The sequence below is a fragment of the Centroberyx gerrardi genome, chromosome 13 (assembly GCF_048128805.1).
Source record: "Centroberyx gerrardi isolate f3 chromosome 13, fCenGer3.hap1.cur.20231027, whole genome shotgun sequence".
In the NCBI taxonomy this organism is placed as follows: Eukaryota; Metazoa; Chordata; class Actinopteri; order Beryciformes; family Berycidae; genus Centroberyx; species Centroberyx gerrardi.
The window spans coordinates 19,044,207-19,061,292 of NC_136009.1; the positions used below are offsets into that span (position 1 = coordinate 19,044,207).

A 17,086-nucleotide genomic window follows, 5' to 3' on the forward strand; every position below is an offset into this window, starting at 1 on the left:
CTATCTATCTATCTATCTATCTATCTATCTATCTATCTATCTATCTATCTATCTATCTATCTATCTTTCTATCAGAAATGGTCAAGTATGTGGTAAAGGAGAAGTATGTTAATACCATGTTGATTTGTAGTTTTTATGCCCATTTTGTAACATGCAAGTCCAAGCAAATAAATGACAATAATAATATTATTTTTAATTATTCAAGCAACAAATAAATTATCATAACTCTAGCACCACTGCAGTAAGTCATCCTTAATGTTAGAATTGCGCATGGCTCAATAATGATACAAAATGGGCCAAAGAAATACTGAATTTCCAGAGGATTCACATTATCCTTTACCACAATATCTTCACTCTATGTACTTGAGTTAAATTTGTCTATACTATGCTATTTTTGCTTAATTTATTTAAGTAAAAAACATTTCTGTGACATATTACTAATTACTAAGGGATTATTTTATTGGTTAGAGATAATGTTAGTAATCATATTTGGATAATTTTAACTGGGTACTGTTAACTTACTATAAAACACCATTGTATTTAGCTTTCTGAACTCACATCGACTACATCTTCAAACCAAACTACTCTCTTTTCACGGCTCCTCCAGAACAGTCCATCAGCATTGTGCGGGAGTTGAGTGCAGTGGAAGTTACAGAGCCCTTCGCTGCTGTCTTCGAAGTTGAAATCAGTATGGAATTGGTGAAGCCTCCTATATGGACACTGAATGGAGTTGCTGTGCAGGAGAGCACTGATGTTGAGATGGAGAAAGAAGGCACTATGCACCGCCTCACCTTCAAAAAGACCAAAGCATCCATGACAGGACCTCTGCAGTTCACTGCTGGCAAGAGCAAATCTATGGCCCAACTCACAGTCAAAGGTAAAAATGTGACTTTAGGTACAAACCAAATGTTTATACAGTATTTTTGCTACGGTAAATGTGCTGCAAAACAGCTCTAGGTGATTATGCTTAATGTAATTCAGTCAAATCTAATCACATGCTGTTGTTCCTCCCGTTTAGAGCGTCCACTTGAGGTTGCAGAGCCCATCAAAAACGTGAAGGCGAAGGAGAAAAGCTCAGCTATACTCAGCTGCAAATTCTCTGCCTCACCCAAAGAGGTTAGTTGGTTCAAAGGTCAAGCACCTCTGGCAGCATCAGACAAGTATAGCATTAAGCAAGATGCTTCACGGGCTCAGCTCACCATTCAGAAGTTGACCGGAGAAGATAGTGGAGAGTACCGCTGTCAGTCCGGAGCTGCTGAGACCAAAGGAACACTTACTGTTGAAGGTACAGTGGTGATTAATTTGTTGCATTAGAAAATCATTCTGGATTGAAAATGTATCCATAGTATCCACCAAGCATTTGATTTGAAGTTATCACTCATTAAACTAAAATCATTGTTTTGTTTCTCCCATCCAGTGCGTGAAATTAAGATCACCAAGCACTTGGCAGACACAGAGGTTGATGAAGACAGCGATGCAGCGTTCACGTGTGAGATTAACTATGCGGATGAAGAGGTACAGTGGCTGCTGAATGACAAGGTGCTCTTCACCAATGAGGTCAACACCATCACTCATGAGGGAAAACTTCACAAGCTCACACTTAAGAACTTGGCACCTCAGGATGGGGGCACTATCACCTTTAAAGTCCGCAAGGTGACAGAGTCTGTCACACTGAAGGTTAAAGGTAAGAACTGTGATCATGGCTTAACCAAGTCAAGTGAGGAAATGCGAACTTAATATATTCTTCAATCATGCTTACCTTTCTCAATTACCCTCCAGAGAAGCGCGCGGTGTTCCTCAAGTCTCTAGATGATGTTGTTGGAGAGGAAAAAGGCATGATAACTCTGGCATGTGAGGCCTCCAAGCCCAGAGTTTCCCCCACATGGAAAAAAGAGGGTAAAGTCCTGAAGGCCGGACCAAAGTATGAGCTGCTTCATACAGGAAAGTCCTTGGGATTGATCGTCAAGGATGTCACCAAGGAAGATGCTGGAGAGTACATCTGTGATCTGGGAACTGAGGTTTCTAAGTCAAAGGTCACTGTAAGAGGTTGGTATTGTTAACATACAGCATACATATTATTTGCTATTTTAGCTTTTTATATACATGTATTGTTTATAGGGATGGGACGATATGCCTATCTCATGATACGATTCTATACGCGTTATGGGGTTCACGATTCAATACAACCACGATACGATGTCATAGTTCAATGACAAAGTATGACTGCGCAAAATTATGTTTATTTCTGAACCACAAATCTGTAATGGCATTGACTTGTCCTAGAATGTAAACAACAATTTAAAAATGCCTTATTTGTGACTACTACAGCAGAATAAAGTGTTGCTAATGTCGCAATTCATTATTCTACCCCATGATACGTATCGTCACACTTATGCATTGTGATTTCGATATATTTCGATATATTGTCCCGTCCCTAATTGTTCAGCATATTTTTTAACATAAACTATGTGAAGGTTTTAATTAAAAGCCCAAGACATTTATTTATGTATTTATTTATTTTATTTGTTCTACAGTCTATATTTGATATGCCGTCTGTGTTTTATCAAAATCCCCATGATATGATACAACACACCTTATGCTCTCTGCCCTGACTTTAGAAATTGGCATTGGAATTACCAAATATCTGAAGTCAGCTGAGGCGAATGAGGGAGAGACATGTAGCTTTGAGTGTATCTTGTCTCGGGAGAGCACAGATGAGTGCTCCTGGACTCTGAATGGCCAAACCGTTACAAATGGAGGACGCTTCAAAGTCTCTAGTAAAGGACGCAAGTACATGCTGACCATCAAGGATGTCACCCCTGCTGATGCTGGAGAGGTGGTCTTCAACATTAAAGACCTGAGCTCCAAGACAACATTAGCAGTTGAAGGTAAGTTATCTGTTGTTTTAAGAGACCTAGACAGACTTGAGACATTGAATGAATGAAAGTGTTAAAATGACAAAAGTAAACACTGACAAAGGTAAAACATGTTATCATCCCTTGTTGCAGGCAAAGCTTCATCTGTGTCGAAGGGACTACAGAATGTTAGTGCTGGTCCAGGGGAAGATGCAGTGTTCACCTGTGAGGTAACACAGGCTAGCTCCATGGTAAAGTGGGCCAAGGAAGACAAGGCCATCAAGAAGAGCCAGAAGTATGAAATCAGCCAAGAGCATAAGGTCATGAAGCTGACGATCCATAGCGTCTCTGCTCAGGACTCTGGAGAGTACAGTTGTGAGGTTGTTGGAGGAGCAACCACCAAGGCTACGCTGGAGATCAAGGGTACGACTGAGATGACTCTTAGTTATCTACTTTCATCTTAGGCCAGTGTTGATCTATGACTATGTAAGAACAAGAGATATGCATATGACAACAACTACTTTGAGAGATTTTGATATAGAAACGAATCAATATCTGTATAGTAAAAATAGTTAGAGTCAGTTCATGGGTAACCTCATATTCTCAAACCACAGATCAACTTTAATCTTATAATTTCATACAGTGTCTAAACATGCAACAAAGTTGTTTTCTTTTTCACAGAGCCACTCCACAAATTCACCAAAGCGCTAAAGGACAGCCAAGCAGAGGAGAAGGGCTCCGTGACCTTGCAATGTGAGACCGCACAAAGCCCATCCAAGGTGACGTGGTTGAAAGGTAGCACAGTGCTCAAGGCCGGAGGACGATATGAGATGTCCCAGAAGGAGGGGGTCTTAACTCTCACCATCAAGCACCTGGAGGACAAAGACAGTGACATCTACACCTGTGACGTGGGTACTGCCAAGAGCATGGCAAAGGTGACAGTCAAAGGTAAGAACTTGGATATGTTTACCACTATTGGAATTCAACACACCCAATGTTATGTAGTAAAAAACAAAGCTATGATGAATGCTGTGTAGGCCTATGGTGTAGGTGGATACAGCGTTTTGCATAGTTTATTATTTTTATCAATGCTGTTTCAAGAGTTAATTGAGTATTGAATGTCTAGTATATCCTACCTTTGGAAGATTTGGAAGAAAATTTGGTATCCTCTAGAGAACAATTGGAAAAAATAAGGGCTTCCAAAAGGCCCACAGCTGACAAGATGAAAAAGTTGGAAGCCACCTCAATACAGAGTGTGAAAATGTATTAATTTCTTAGTAAGCGGAAAGCAATAAGGCACCTGAGGAAGAGTGCTAAGCTTGAAACGCGTAGCTTATCCTGCATGTAGTACAGAAGCCTGTTCTATTTTACACTTTGTATGTCTCATTATTTTGCGATTAATACATTTTCTCCCTTTGCATTGAAGTGTTTTCCAACTTTTTCATCTTGTTTGCTGCAAAAAAATGTGGTTACATTCACCAACCGAGTATGGACTCTCAATATCTGCCATATGTAATGAAATGTTTAAAGGATGAATTATGTCTTTTGTAACGCAGTTTGACATACCACTAGTTCACAGTTTGCCGTAAGCCTTTGAATTCCTACTGTATAGGTATTCTCCCTGCATCATGTCTCCTTCAACAGTACATTTTGTTTTTAATTTTGCTGCTGTTTGAGTTTGGCCATGGCATTACAGCACACTATTAGCGGTGGATGGTACTTTGTTTTAGCCTGTGGTGTGATTTGTTTGTGCTTTAAGTCACAGTCTGTTTGGTCTATTTGTTCCACCCAGGTCAGTCCGTGCTTATAGTGGAAAAGCCTCAGGATGTTAATTGCTTTGAGGGGGAATCTGCTACGTTTGTGTGCTGTGTCAGCCCTACCGATCTGCTTCATGTACAGTGGTGCTTAGATCAAACTCCTCTGCAGCCCAGCCCCCTCAATGATATCCAGGTGTTAGAAGGGGGTTACCACTCTCTTACCGTTAGAGAGCTGACTCCTAGGGACTCGGGCACCATCTCTGTGGTTGCCGGGGACCAGAAAGTATATGCCTCCCTTGTTGTCAAAGGTAATTTACATGGCCCCCCACTCACGATCTAGTAGTCTTGACTTGTTGAAGTTTGTTGCTAGATCTTCTGTATTTTCTGGCACACATTACTTTTATTCTGTTTTGCATTGTGAGTGCCTTCCTGGAAGGTCAGCTTTGCTATTTTGTTTAGTGCCATTTCTATGGTATTTGTCTTGGGATTTGCATGTTTTTCAAGTGGATAGAGAATGTTTTGTACATCCACAAATTATGCACCTGTCCATCAGCACCTCCATCAGCACCTGTGTGAATGTTTCAGCGGGATTCATTCCTCAATGCATTGTTTTGTTGTGAAAGCACTGCTCACTGCTTGAACAAATGTTTTCTATGTTGGTAATCCTTTGTGCATTTCAAAAAGGATTTAATTCTATAGTATTGTACTGTGATGTTTCTGGTTGCATTTAAATTCAATGCACTGTTGTAGCAAACCCTTCATCAAAACAATCATCTTGTTTCATCAACCCAACTGTTGGAATCATGTTCAGGTTCCAAAAGCTAACGTTGGAAGACTGGAGCACGTCAAATCATCCATCATCCTTCTCATCATTTTGCCTGCTCCATCACAACCCAAGATATTCAACGTTGTGCTTAATATAATGAAGTCATTGTCCATTTTCTCATAGCCCTGCCTGCCAGTTTTAAAGAGAAGCTAAAGAACCAGGATAAAAAGGAAGGGGAGACCGTAACACTTTGCTGCGAGTTATCAAAACCTGGGGCTGAAGTTCAGTGGAAGAAGGGCTCTGAAATTCTTAAAGCTGGAGAGAAGTATGAGATGAAACAAAAAGAGACCTTTTTTGAGCTTCAAATAAAGAATTTGAAGGTTGAAGATAGTGGAGAGTATTCCTGCGAGTGTGGGGACCAGAAGACAGCTGCAACTATCAAAGTTGATGGTATGGATTTATTTATTAATGGAGACAGACAATTTTGTATTAACATAAAACAAATGTTATCTCATGTTTTATTGCCTGTAAAAGTGTTACGTTTCTGTTACATTCGTGTTTTGTGAAACCAAACCACCTCATTAAGAAGTAATCAAACGTTGGTTGTACAGCATTACCAGCGACATTCAGACAGAAGCTGGAGAGCCAGGAGGCTGAGGAGGGAGGCAGTGTTACTCTGCACTGTGAACTCTCTAAAGCTGGAGTCCCTGTGGAGTGGAAGAAGGGCACACAGGTGCTGAAGTCTGGAGAAAAGTACCAGATGAAGCAGAAAGCCACTGTGAATGAACTCCTGATCAGCAAAGTGGAGCCAGAAGACAGTGGAGACTACAGCTGTGTGTGTGGAGACCAGAAGACCACAGCCAGCCTCAAGATCAAGGGTAGGAGGAAGATTTTTAAAGAATCAGTCCATGTGTTGAAAAATTTGTCTGATTAATTTGAAAGGTTTTTGTTGTTTTTGACATGCTTGCTTTGGACCCTCATGTCATCATGTCTGTGCTGCAATCACCTCTGTGATGTCTGGTCTACAGTTTTTGTGTCTGGTTTGTTTCAGTGTTTTATGATTAGTTTTTGTGCCAGTTGTTGTGATTGAATTTATCATACATTAAGTCAAGTCAAGTCAAGTCAAGTTTATTTATATAGCCCTTTATCACAAGCATGTCTCAGAGGACTTTACAGAGAATGTGTCTAGCTAGGTCTAGCTAAACACAATAAGTGGTGAACAAAATTATGTAGAACAAACATAGCGAAAAACACAAGGTAGGCAAGAGCAGATTTAGCAAGACAAACAATCGACCTATTCTACATAGCCTAATCTACCCGGCACCCCGGCCTTAGACCCTAAATGCACACAAGGAAAAACTCCCAGGAAAAACCTTAGTAGGAAAACTTGGAAGAAACCTTGCCCCCCCCCCCCCCCCCCCCCCGGGACGGCTTATGAGTCAATATGGGCAACAATAATGACAGGAAAAAACAGAGAGAGACAAAAAGAAGGAGAAGCGGCATGCGGCGATGAGAGGGGGCTGAGGCCAGCGCAAAAAAATTCAGTGAAGCGAGGGCAGCAGTCGTAATTCAGCGTCCAGGTGGGAACAGCGGAAGGGAAGAGCAAGGCCAGCACTGACGACGAAGAGCCAGGGCAGCACCCGTCACTGCCAGGTAGAACACTGACCTGGAGTCAGAGAAGAGGAGAGAGAGGAAGCCGCGTACACACACACAACACACCCAGACACACACACACAGGGGAGAAAACAGCTGCACACAGAACACACAGGGTCAGAGACATGATAGGTGGGAGCAGCATCAGGGATGGGACCGAGGCCGGCGCCGACGACCACTGCACTGCAACAAAGTCTGAAAAGGGGAGAGAGGAAGGGGAGAAAACAGCAGCAACAGAACACACGGGAGACACGTTGGGTGGGAGCAGGACCAAGGCCGGCGCTGACGACTGTCAGGCCGGAGCAACACATGTCCACTGGCAGGTGGAGCACTGGACCGGAGTCTGTGGAAGAGGAGAGAAGACAGCTGCACACAGAACACACGGAGTCAGAGCACGTCGGGTGGGAGCAGCAGCAGGGATGGGACTAATGCATGCACTCGCGACCATTGCACTGCACCGGAGTCTGTGAAAGGGGGGAGAGACAGGTGCACACAAAGACAACGAACACACGGAGAGAGAAACATCCAGGTGGGAGCAGCATCAGGGATGGGACTAAGGCCAGCACCGAAGACCATCAGAGCAGGGGCAGTACCCGTCTGCTGACAGCTAGAAGACTGCACAGGAATCTGAGAAAGGGTGGAGAAAACCAGCCGCACACACACACACACACACACACACAGAGCTGTGCAGAGGCAGCACAAAACCCAGATGTATTTGGGCACAGACACGCTCATACAGGCAGCAGATAGAAAGTGATTAGACACAGTGTAACCAGGAGGCAGTCCTATGCTATGTTCCCAATGGCAAATTTCTATATAAATACTGTCCAGGCTAGGGTAAGAGAATAGACTGTAAGGTAGGTCGTATGATTGCGAGAATAAGTAGGTTTTGAGTCTAGATTTGAAGATTTCGACAGAATTAGCTTCCCTGACTGTAAGAGGTAGCTGGTTCCAGCGATAGGGAGCTCGGTAGGAGAACGCTCTACTGCCTGCTGATTTTTTCTTGATTCTAGGGACAATAAGGTAGCCAGCATCCTGCGATCGGAGGGCACGAGGGGGAATATAAGGGATGATGAGGTCGGATAGATATGATGGTGCAAGCCCATGTAACGATTTATAAGCTAAAAGAAGCACCTTAAAGTCAGATCTGGCTTGAATTGGGAGCCAGTGAAGGGAGGTTAGGATTGGAGTAATGTGGTCAAATTTTCTAGTTCTGGTTAGTATTCTGGCAGCAGCATTTTGCATGAGTTGTAATTTTTTAATACTGCAGGTAGGTAGGCCAGAGAGTAAGACATTACGATAATCGAGTCTTGATGAAACAAAAGCGTGTATTAAGGTTTCAGCATCCGTCGTATTTAGCAGGGAGCGAATTTTTGAGATATTGCGCAGGTGGAAAAATGCTATCTTGATTTCCTTAATGTGAGCATAGAATGAGAGAGCTGAGTCGAAAGTAACGCCAAGGTTTTTAACTGTGGGACTCTGGGTAATTAAGCAGTCCCCAAAGTTTAGAATAAGGTCTGCAACAAGAGGCAGATGGGTTTTTGGGTCAACAACTAGCATCTCAGTTTTGTTGGCATTTAGTTGCAAGAAGTTTTGTGACATCCAATTTGTGACAGCGATTAGGCATAATTATAGGTTTGTAAGTTGTGAACGGTCGTCAGGTCTAATTGGTATGTAAATTTGAGTATGGTCCGCGTAACAGTGAAATTTAATACCGTAGCTGCGGAAAATTTCACCAAGAGGTAGCATGTAAATTGAGAAAAGCAAAGGCCCCAGCACAGAGCCCTGCGGTATGCCAAAGTTAACTTTAGAGTAGTCAGATATAGTATTTTTATGTGAGACACAATGCGTTCTATCAGATAGGTAGGAATTTAGCCAGGAAAGCGCAGAGTCGCGGATGCCAATGTAGCTCGCTAGGTGGTTTAAGAGAATATTATGATCAACTGTATCGAATGCCGCACTCAAATCAAGTAGGATAAGAACAGAAGAAGAGTCGGAATCTGAGGCGAGGAGTAGGTCGTTTACCACTTTTGTGAGAGCAGTCTCAGTGCTATGGAGAGACCTAAAGCCAGATTGAAAGGGTTCGAAGAGACTATTACACGAGAGGTAGTCGGTTAGTTGGGTAGAAACTATTCTTTCCAAGACTTTAGAGAGGAAGGGGAGATTGGAGATTGGTCTAAAGTTATTAAGAACATCAGGATCAAGGTTAGATTTTTTTGAGCAGAGGTTTAATTACGGCTGATTTGAAGGATGAGGGCTCCAAACCCGCACTAGGTGAAGTCCTGGCAGGCTGTCTAACAGCCTGCAACCCAGCATGCCTTAGGGGAGTATGTCATGCCTGCCTCAAGCACCTGTCCATGTTCCTAGACAAAATGTGGGCACCCAACCCAGTAGGGTGTATGCCATCTGTCTTAAGCATGCCAGGTTTACCCCAGAAGGAGGGCCAGTTATCTAAAAACATAAAACCCTGTTGCTCACAATACTTTGCCAGCCAGCGATTAAGGGCGACTAATCTGCTGTAGATATCATCGTTAAGCGTGATGGGGAGGGGACCAGAGACAATTAAGCGATGCCGACTCATCTTGCTGGCGAGGTTACATGTCCTAATTATGCTGTGTTTAGTGACCTCCGTTTCATCCTAGCGTTGTTGGTGCCGACGTGTACTACGATGTTATCATGACTGGATTGTTACTGGATTGTTTGTTGAGCAAAATTGTATTTTATCTTGTTTCTTTTTTCATTTAACTTTTCTGGTATGTGGTTATCTTTGGTAACCCTTCCCTTTCCAGTTACCCTAAAAATAGGTATTTATCAGGTGACTACATGATAAGAATAGTCAGTTATTAAGTAATTACAGCTGTAACCAAGTTGGTAAATACTTAGAAACAACTGAATTACTTAAATCTTTACCATTACTCATCAATTTAAGTAGATTAAAGGCATAATCCCATAAGAAATTAGGATATACTTTCTTATAAGCACCTTCTCTTTTACCCATTAAGTCCAGGAACTGTCTTGTACTGTAGGTACAGAAGATTTATATTAGCAATAGGCCAAATTTAATTGCATTCCTTCTAGGAAGTAAGGCATTGTTCATAGCTTTACCTACATCAACATGTACCATGTATGCTCTGCCAAGGTGCTAAGTCAATTCCAATTTACTTTGAATGTAAATTGAAGCTGGACTGTAACAGCAAGCATTGTTTGTTCTTATGGTATTATTTGGTTCTTACCATATCCTTTGATATCCTACCTTGAATTAATGGGGAATAGAGCAGGAGTTTCAAAAAGTTAGTGTTTCACTGGTAAATATCTATTACTTACAGTGACTGCAAAAGAAAGGTTTACCATATTTTTTGATGGTTTGTCATTGGTTACTGACCAACTAATGATTCCTCAGCCCAACCAGTGACCTTCAAACAGAAGCTGGAGAGCCAGGAGGCTGAGGAGGGAGGCAGTGTTACTCTGCACTGTGAACTCTCTAAAGCTGGAGTCCCTGTGGAGTGGAAGAAGGGAACACAGGTACTGACGTCTGGAGAAAAGTACCAGATGAAGCAGAAAGCCTCTTTGAATGAACTCCTGATCAGCAAAGTGGTGCCAGAAGACAGTGGAGACTACAGCTGTGTGTGTGGAGACCAGAAGACCACAGCCAGCCTCAAGATCAAGGGTAGGAGGAAGATTTTTAAAGCGTCAATCCATGGATCTAGTGTTGAAAAATGTATCCAACAGGTTTTCAAATATACATATTTGTTGTTTTAGACATATTTGTTTTGGAGCCATCATGTCTGTACTGCAGTCACCTCTGTGATGTCTGTTCTGTCTACTTACAGTTTTTGTCAGTGTTTGGTTTGTTTCAGTGTTTTGTTTGTTTTTTGTTACATTTTTTGTGATTCAGTGTATCATAATGTACTTGATTGTTGACTGAACTAGTATAATTGTACTTCATCCTGTTTATTATGTATTCTTTAATTTCCTTTTTGTTGTATGTGGCTATTTTTTGTTGATGGTTTGTCATTGGTTACTAACAAACTAATGATTCCTCAGCCCAACCAGTGACCTTCAGACAGAAGCTGGAGAGCCAGGAGGCTGAGGAGGGAGGCAGTGTTACTCTGCACTGTGAACTCTCTAAAGCTGGAGTCCCTGTGGAGTGGAAGAAGGGCACACAGGTGCTGAAGTCTGGAGAAAAGTACCAGATGAAGCAGAAAGCCACTGTGAATGAACTCCTGATCAGCAAAGTGGAGCCAGAAGACAGTGGAGACTACAGCTGTGTGTGTGGAGACCAGAAGACCACAGCCAGCCTCAAGATCAAGGGTAGGAGGAAGATTTTTAAAGAATCAGTCCATGTGTTGAAAAATGTGTCTGATTAATTTGAAAGGTTTTTATTGTTTTTGACATGCTTGCTTTGGACCCTCATGTCATCATGTCTGTGCTGCAATCACCTCTGTGATGTCTGGTCTACAGTTTTTGTGTCTGGTTTGTTTCAGTGTTTTATGATTAGTTTTTGTGCCAGTTGTTGTGATTGAATTTATCATACATTACTGGATTGTTTGTTGAGCAAAATTGTATTTTATCTTGTTTCTTTTTTCATTTAACTTTTCTGGTATGTGGTTATCTTTGGTAACCCTTCCCTTTCCAGTTACCCTAAAAAATAGGTATTTATCAGGTGACTACATGATAAGAATAGTCAGTTATTAAGTAATTACAGCTGTAACCAAGTTGGTAAATACTTAGAAACAACTGAATTACTTAAATCTTTACCATTACTCATCAATTAAAGTAGATTAAAGGCATAATCCCTAAGAAATTAGGATATACTTTCTTATAAGCACCTTCTCTTTTACCCATTAAGTCCAGGAACTGTCTTGTACTGTAGGTACAGAAGATTTATATTAGCAATAGGCCAAATTTAATTGCATTCCTTCTAGGAAGTAAGGCATTGTTCATAGCTTTACCCACATCAACATGTACCATGTATGCTCTGCCAAGGTGCTAAGTCAATTCCAATTTACTTTGAATGTAAATTGAAGCTGGACTGTAACAGCAAGCATTGTTTGTTCTTATGGCATTATTTGGTTCTTACCATATCCTTTGATATCCTACCTTGAATTAATGGGGAATAGAGCAGGAGTTTCAAAAAGTTAGTGTTTCACTGGTAAATATCTAGTACTTACAGTGACTGCAAAAGAAAGGTTTACCATATTTTTTGCTGGTTTGTCATTGGTTACTAACAAACTAATGATTCCTCAGCCCAACCAGTGACCTTCAGACAGAAGCTGGAGAGCCAGGAGGCTGAGGAGGGAGGCAGTGTTACTCTGCACTGTGAGCTCTCTAAAGCTGGAGTCCCTGTGGAGTGGAAGAAGGGAACACAGGTACTGAAGTCTGGAGAAAAGTACCAGATGAAGCAGAAAGCCTCTGTGAACGAACTCCTGATCAGCAAAGTGGTGCCAGAAGACAGTGGAGACTACAGCTGTGTGTGTGGAGACCAGAAGACCACAGCCAGCCTCAAGATCATGGGTAGGAGGAAGATTTTTAAAGCGTCAATCCATGGATCTAGTGTTGAAAAATGTATCCAACAGGTTTTCAAATATACATATTTGTTGTTTTAGACATATTTGTTTTGGAGCCATCATGTCTGTACTGCAGTCACCTCTGTGATGTCTGTTCTGTCTATCTACAGTTTTTGTCAGTGTTTGGTTTGTTTCAGTGTTTTGTTTGTTTTTTGTTACATTTTTTGCATTTCAATTTATCATAATGTACTTGATTGTTGACTGAACTAGTATAATTGTACTTCATCCTGTTTATTATGTATTCTTTAATTTCCCTTTTGTTGTATGTGGCTATTTTTTGTTGATGGTTTGTCATTGGTTACTAACAAACTAATGATTCCTCAGCCCAACCAGTGACCTTCAGACAGAAGCTGGAGAGCCAGGAGGCTGAGGAGGGAGGCAGTGTTACTCTGCACTGTGAACTCTCTAAAGCTGGAGTCCCTGTGGAGTGGAAGAAGGGCACACAGGTGCTGAAGTCTGGAGAAAAGTACCAGATGAAGCAGAAAGCCTCTGTGAATGAACTCCTGATCAGCAAAGTGGTGCCAGAAGACAGTGGAGACTACAGCTGTGTGTGTGGAGACCAGAAGACCACAGCCAGCCTCAAGATCAAGGGTAGGAGGAAGATTCAGTGCTGGGCAACTTTTGTTGATATAAGTAGCGCACATGTATCAGGTGATTTTTGATGGTTTTGCCAGCAAAAGCAAGGCTATGAAGAAGGTTTTTGAGTCAGTCCATGGGACTGTTGTTGAAAAATGTATTCAATTGATTTTAAAAGATAGATATTTGTGGTTTTAGATATGTTTGTTTTGCAGCCATTATGTCATGATGTCTGTACTGCAGTCACCTCTGATGTCTGTTCTGTCTACCTACAGTGTTTGTATGTTTAAGTGTTTTATGTTTGTTTTTTGTGCCAATTGTGTTGATTCAGTGTATCATAGAACTGGATTGTTGGTGGAGCTAAATTGTATTTTATCCTGTTTTGGTTTTTTTCTTTCATTTCCCTTTTCTGGTATGTTGCTGTTTTTGTTGATGGTTTGTCATTGGTTACTAACCAACTAATGATTCCTCAGCCCAACCAGTGACCTTCAAACAGAAGCTGGAGAGCCAGGAGACTGAGGAGGGAGGCAGTGTTACTCTGCACTGTGAACTCTCTAAAGCTGGAGTCCCTGTGGAGTGGAAGAAGGGAACACAGGTACTGAAGTCTGGAGAAAAGTACCAGATGAAGCAGAAAGCCTCTGTGAACGAACTCCTGATCAGCAAAGTGGAGCCAGAAGACAGTGGAGACTACAGCTGTGTGTGTGGAGACCAGAAGACCACAGCCAGCCTCAAGATCATGGGTAGGAGGAAGATTTTTAAAGCATCAATCCATGGATCTAGTGTTGAAAAATGTATCCAACAGGTTTTCAAATATACATATTTGTTGTTTTAGACATATTTGTTTTGGAGCCATCATGTCTGTACTGCAGTCACCTCTGTGATGTCTGTTCTGTCTATCTACAGTTTTTGTCAGTGTTTTGTTTGTTTTTTGTTACATTTTTTGCATTTCAATTTATCATAATGTACTTGATTGTTGACTGAACTAGTATAATTGTACTTCATCCTGTTTATGATGTATTCTTTAATTTCCCTTTTGTTGTATGTGGCTATTTTTTGTTGATGGTTTGTCATTGGTTACTAACAAACTAATGATTCCTCAGCCCAACCAGTGACCTTCAGACAGAAGCTGGAGAGCCAGGAGGCTGAGGAGGGAGGCAGTGTTACTCTGCACTGTGAACTCTCTAAAGCTGGAGTCTCTGTTGAGTGGAAGAAGGGAACACAGGTGCTGAAGTCTGGAGAAAAGTACCAGATGAAGCAGAAAGCCTCTGTGAACGAACTCCTGATCAGCAAAGTGGAGCCAGAAGACAGTGGAGACTACAGCTGTGTGTGTGGAGACCAGAAGACCACAGCCAGCCTCAAGATCAAGGGTAGGAGGAAGATTCAGTGCTAAAACTAGTGCACATGTATCAGGTGACATTTGTTGGTTTTGCCAGCCAAAGTCAAGGACAAGAAGAAAGTTTTTAGATGTGAAGCAACTCATGGAAGCAACTCGCTCACTCACTCAGTCACATCCTCACGGTTAGCCTATTTGACCCCTAGTGGCCGTTAGGAGGCATGTCAATGTCTACAGAAAACACATTGAACCACGATCTTTCACTGGTCTCTGCGATACTGCTGAACTGTGTAGGCTGCTTCACATCTATGATACTGTGTGACCTTGTTAATGAGTCAGTCCATGGGACTAATGTTGAAAAATGTATCTGATTGATTTTAAAATATAGATATTTGTGGTTTAGATATGTTTGTTTTGCAGCCATTATGTCATGGTGTCTGTACTGCAGTCACATTTGATGTCTGTTCTGTCTACCTACAGTATTTAAGTGTTTTATGTTTGTTATGTGGATATTTTTGTTGATGGTTTGTCATTGGTTACTAACCAACTAATGATTCCTCAGCCCAACCAGTGACCTTCAAACAGAAGCTGGAGAGCCAGGAGACTGAGGAGGGAGGCAGTGTTACTCTGCACTGTGAACTCTCTAAAGCTGGAGTCCCTGTTGAGTGGAAGAAGGGAACACAGGTGCTGAAGTCTGGAGAAAAGTACCAGATGAAGCAGAAAACCTCTGTGAATGAACTCCTGATCAGCAAAGTGGAGCCAGAAGACAGTGGAGACTACAGCTGTGTGTGTGGAGACCAGAAGACCACAGCCAGCCTCAAGATCAAGGGTAGGAGGAAGATTTGTCATTTTAACCACTGTATATTAAGATATGTTTCAGTAATTTCAGCAATTTCAAGTGTTAGGTATTTTTTGATCTGTCATTGCCTAGAAATCACTTTTTCAAACTTAATCACAGTTTTTGCTGTAAAGATTGATGTTGAATTGAAAGGAGGAACATTTTGTATGAGTAAGTATGTTTGTAGTTGTTGCACTGTTGTCTGTTGTATTCATGGTTTTGTCTTGACTGAACCATTTTAACTTTTCCTGTGAAATTTCTTTTATGTCATTGTTTTTTAATGTTGTCTTGCAGCTGCATATAATATCAGTGTTCTTTGTGGGTGTATGGCATCAGATTGTTGTATGTGTGCGTGATGGCTCACTTGGTTGGATCCCTTTGCTCTGACATCTGTGCTGCTCAGTGTGCAATGATACCGTAGAAGGAGCTGAAAGGTTGTACTTTCAGTAGTTTTCACTTTCTTTCTCGTCCTTCTGTTTCTTATCTTTGAGATCACAACTCAAAATTGGACACATCGTTGTAGCTGTAAAGCCTGTAGCTCCTGTAATGACTCCAAAGTGGAAACCCTAGATTGTATTGTAGGAGGAGCATCTGATTTATATCATCATATACGCTCACACAGTTTGACATTTTACCAGACACTGCTTCTTGCTGCTGTTTTTGTTGGTGATGTTTTTTTACCATTGATGATGTCTCTATGCGGGTCCGTAAACTGGTTTATCTGCTTTATCCACAATTATAGAGATTAGAGAGATTAGATAGATTATAGAGATAGAGATTTGGAGTGTTTTTCTGTTGTGTGTTGTCATGTATTGCATTGAAAACCAGCTTGGTTAGATCAATGTTGCAAAAAGCCTGTAGATATTTTTTCTTGTCATATCTTAGTTATGAGCTGTGTTTTATGGTGCTTGCGGATTGCTGAAGTTTTTATTTGAACCTTGTGAGCTGTTCTGTTAGGCTATATGCTGCTGTTTTGTTTTTATCGTAATGTGGATGGTCAAGTATATTATGAGATTCTGAATTCAAAATGTTTCATCACAGCTGTGAAGCCTTCAGCTCCTCCATCAGCTGCTTCAGCTGCCACACAGGAATCTAAGAGGCAGGAGACCAAAGAAACAATGGAAGGTATGGAGGGAAGATGGCATTTAGCTGCAGTTTGGCTTCCAGCTTTACCTGCACTGTCCAGTTTATTGATAATGGCTTTTTCGTCTGCTCCCATGTCCAGTCTGCTCTAAAATTGGACCTGTATCTTCTGGCACATGCTATGCAATGCTATAGCTTTTGATACCAAATGTTATGTTGCAGTTTTCTGTGCCTCTGCTTTGGCAAGTGGTGTCTGTCTGATAATGGGATTGCCTGTCGCGAGGGTTTTTTTCCTCGATGTGGCATTGCTTTATTTGTAGCTTAAACTGCCTTATTTTATTGAGTGGCTTGGAGATCCTTGTTTTTGTGCCAATTACCCTGTTGACATTATTGGTGCTTTTTTTCTGAGAATGGTATCTTGGCGTTTACATGAGCATTGCTTACTTCAGTGTAGCATGGCGCTTTTAGCACATACTTGCTTAATGTTTTAAGAAGACTGGAGATCATTGTATTTGTGCCATTCACCCTATACATATATTCATAGCAATATTTTTATCAATCAAATTGATCTGTTTTTTAATATAGTTCTCATTGTTTTGTTCAATGGCTGTTATTATGTAAAACTTTGCAACTAATAAGACTTAAACTCCTGCGGGAG

The 17,086-nt window shown here is 41.4% G+C and overlaps 1 protein-coding gene across 1 annotated transcript in view; it reads left to right on the forward strand.

Moving 5' to 3' along the window:
• obscnb (obscurin, cytoskeletal calmodulin and titin-interacting RhoGEF b) overlaps positions 1-17,086 on the forward strand; it is a 67,701-nt gene that overhangs the window by 20,138 nt on the left and 30,477 nt on the right. The window contains exons 25-37 of the mRNA XM_071926472.2: positions 608-877; positions 1,019-1,285; positions 1,418-1,684; positions 1,780-2,046; positions 2,619-2,888; positions 3,009-3,278; positions 3,537-3,803; positions 5,990-6,256; positions 10,432-10,698; positions 11,076-11,342; positions 12,279-12,545; positions 12,923-13,189; positions 16,423-16,470. Of these exons, the coding sequence (XP_071782573.2) occupies positions 608-877; positions 1,019-1,285; positions 1,418-1,684; positions 1,780-2,046; positions 2,619-2,888; positions 3,009-3,278; positions 3,537-3,803; positions 5,990-6,256; positions 10,432-10,698; positions 11,076-11,342; positions 12,279-12,545; positions 12,923-13,189; positions 16,423-16,470 (3,261 nt within the window). The remainder of the gene's footprint in view (positions 1-607; positions 878-1,018; positions 1,286-1,417; positions 1,685-1,779; positions 2,047-2,618; positions 2,889-3,008; positions 3,279-3,536; positions 3,804-5,989; positions 6,257-10,431; positions 10,699-11,075; positions 11,343-12,278; positions 12,546-12,922; positions 13,190-16,422; positions 16,471-17,086) is intronic.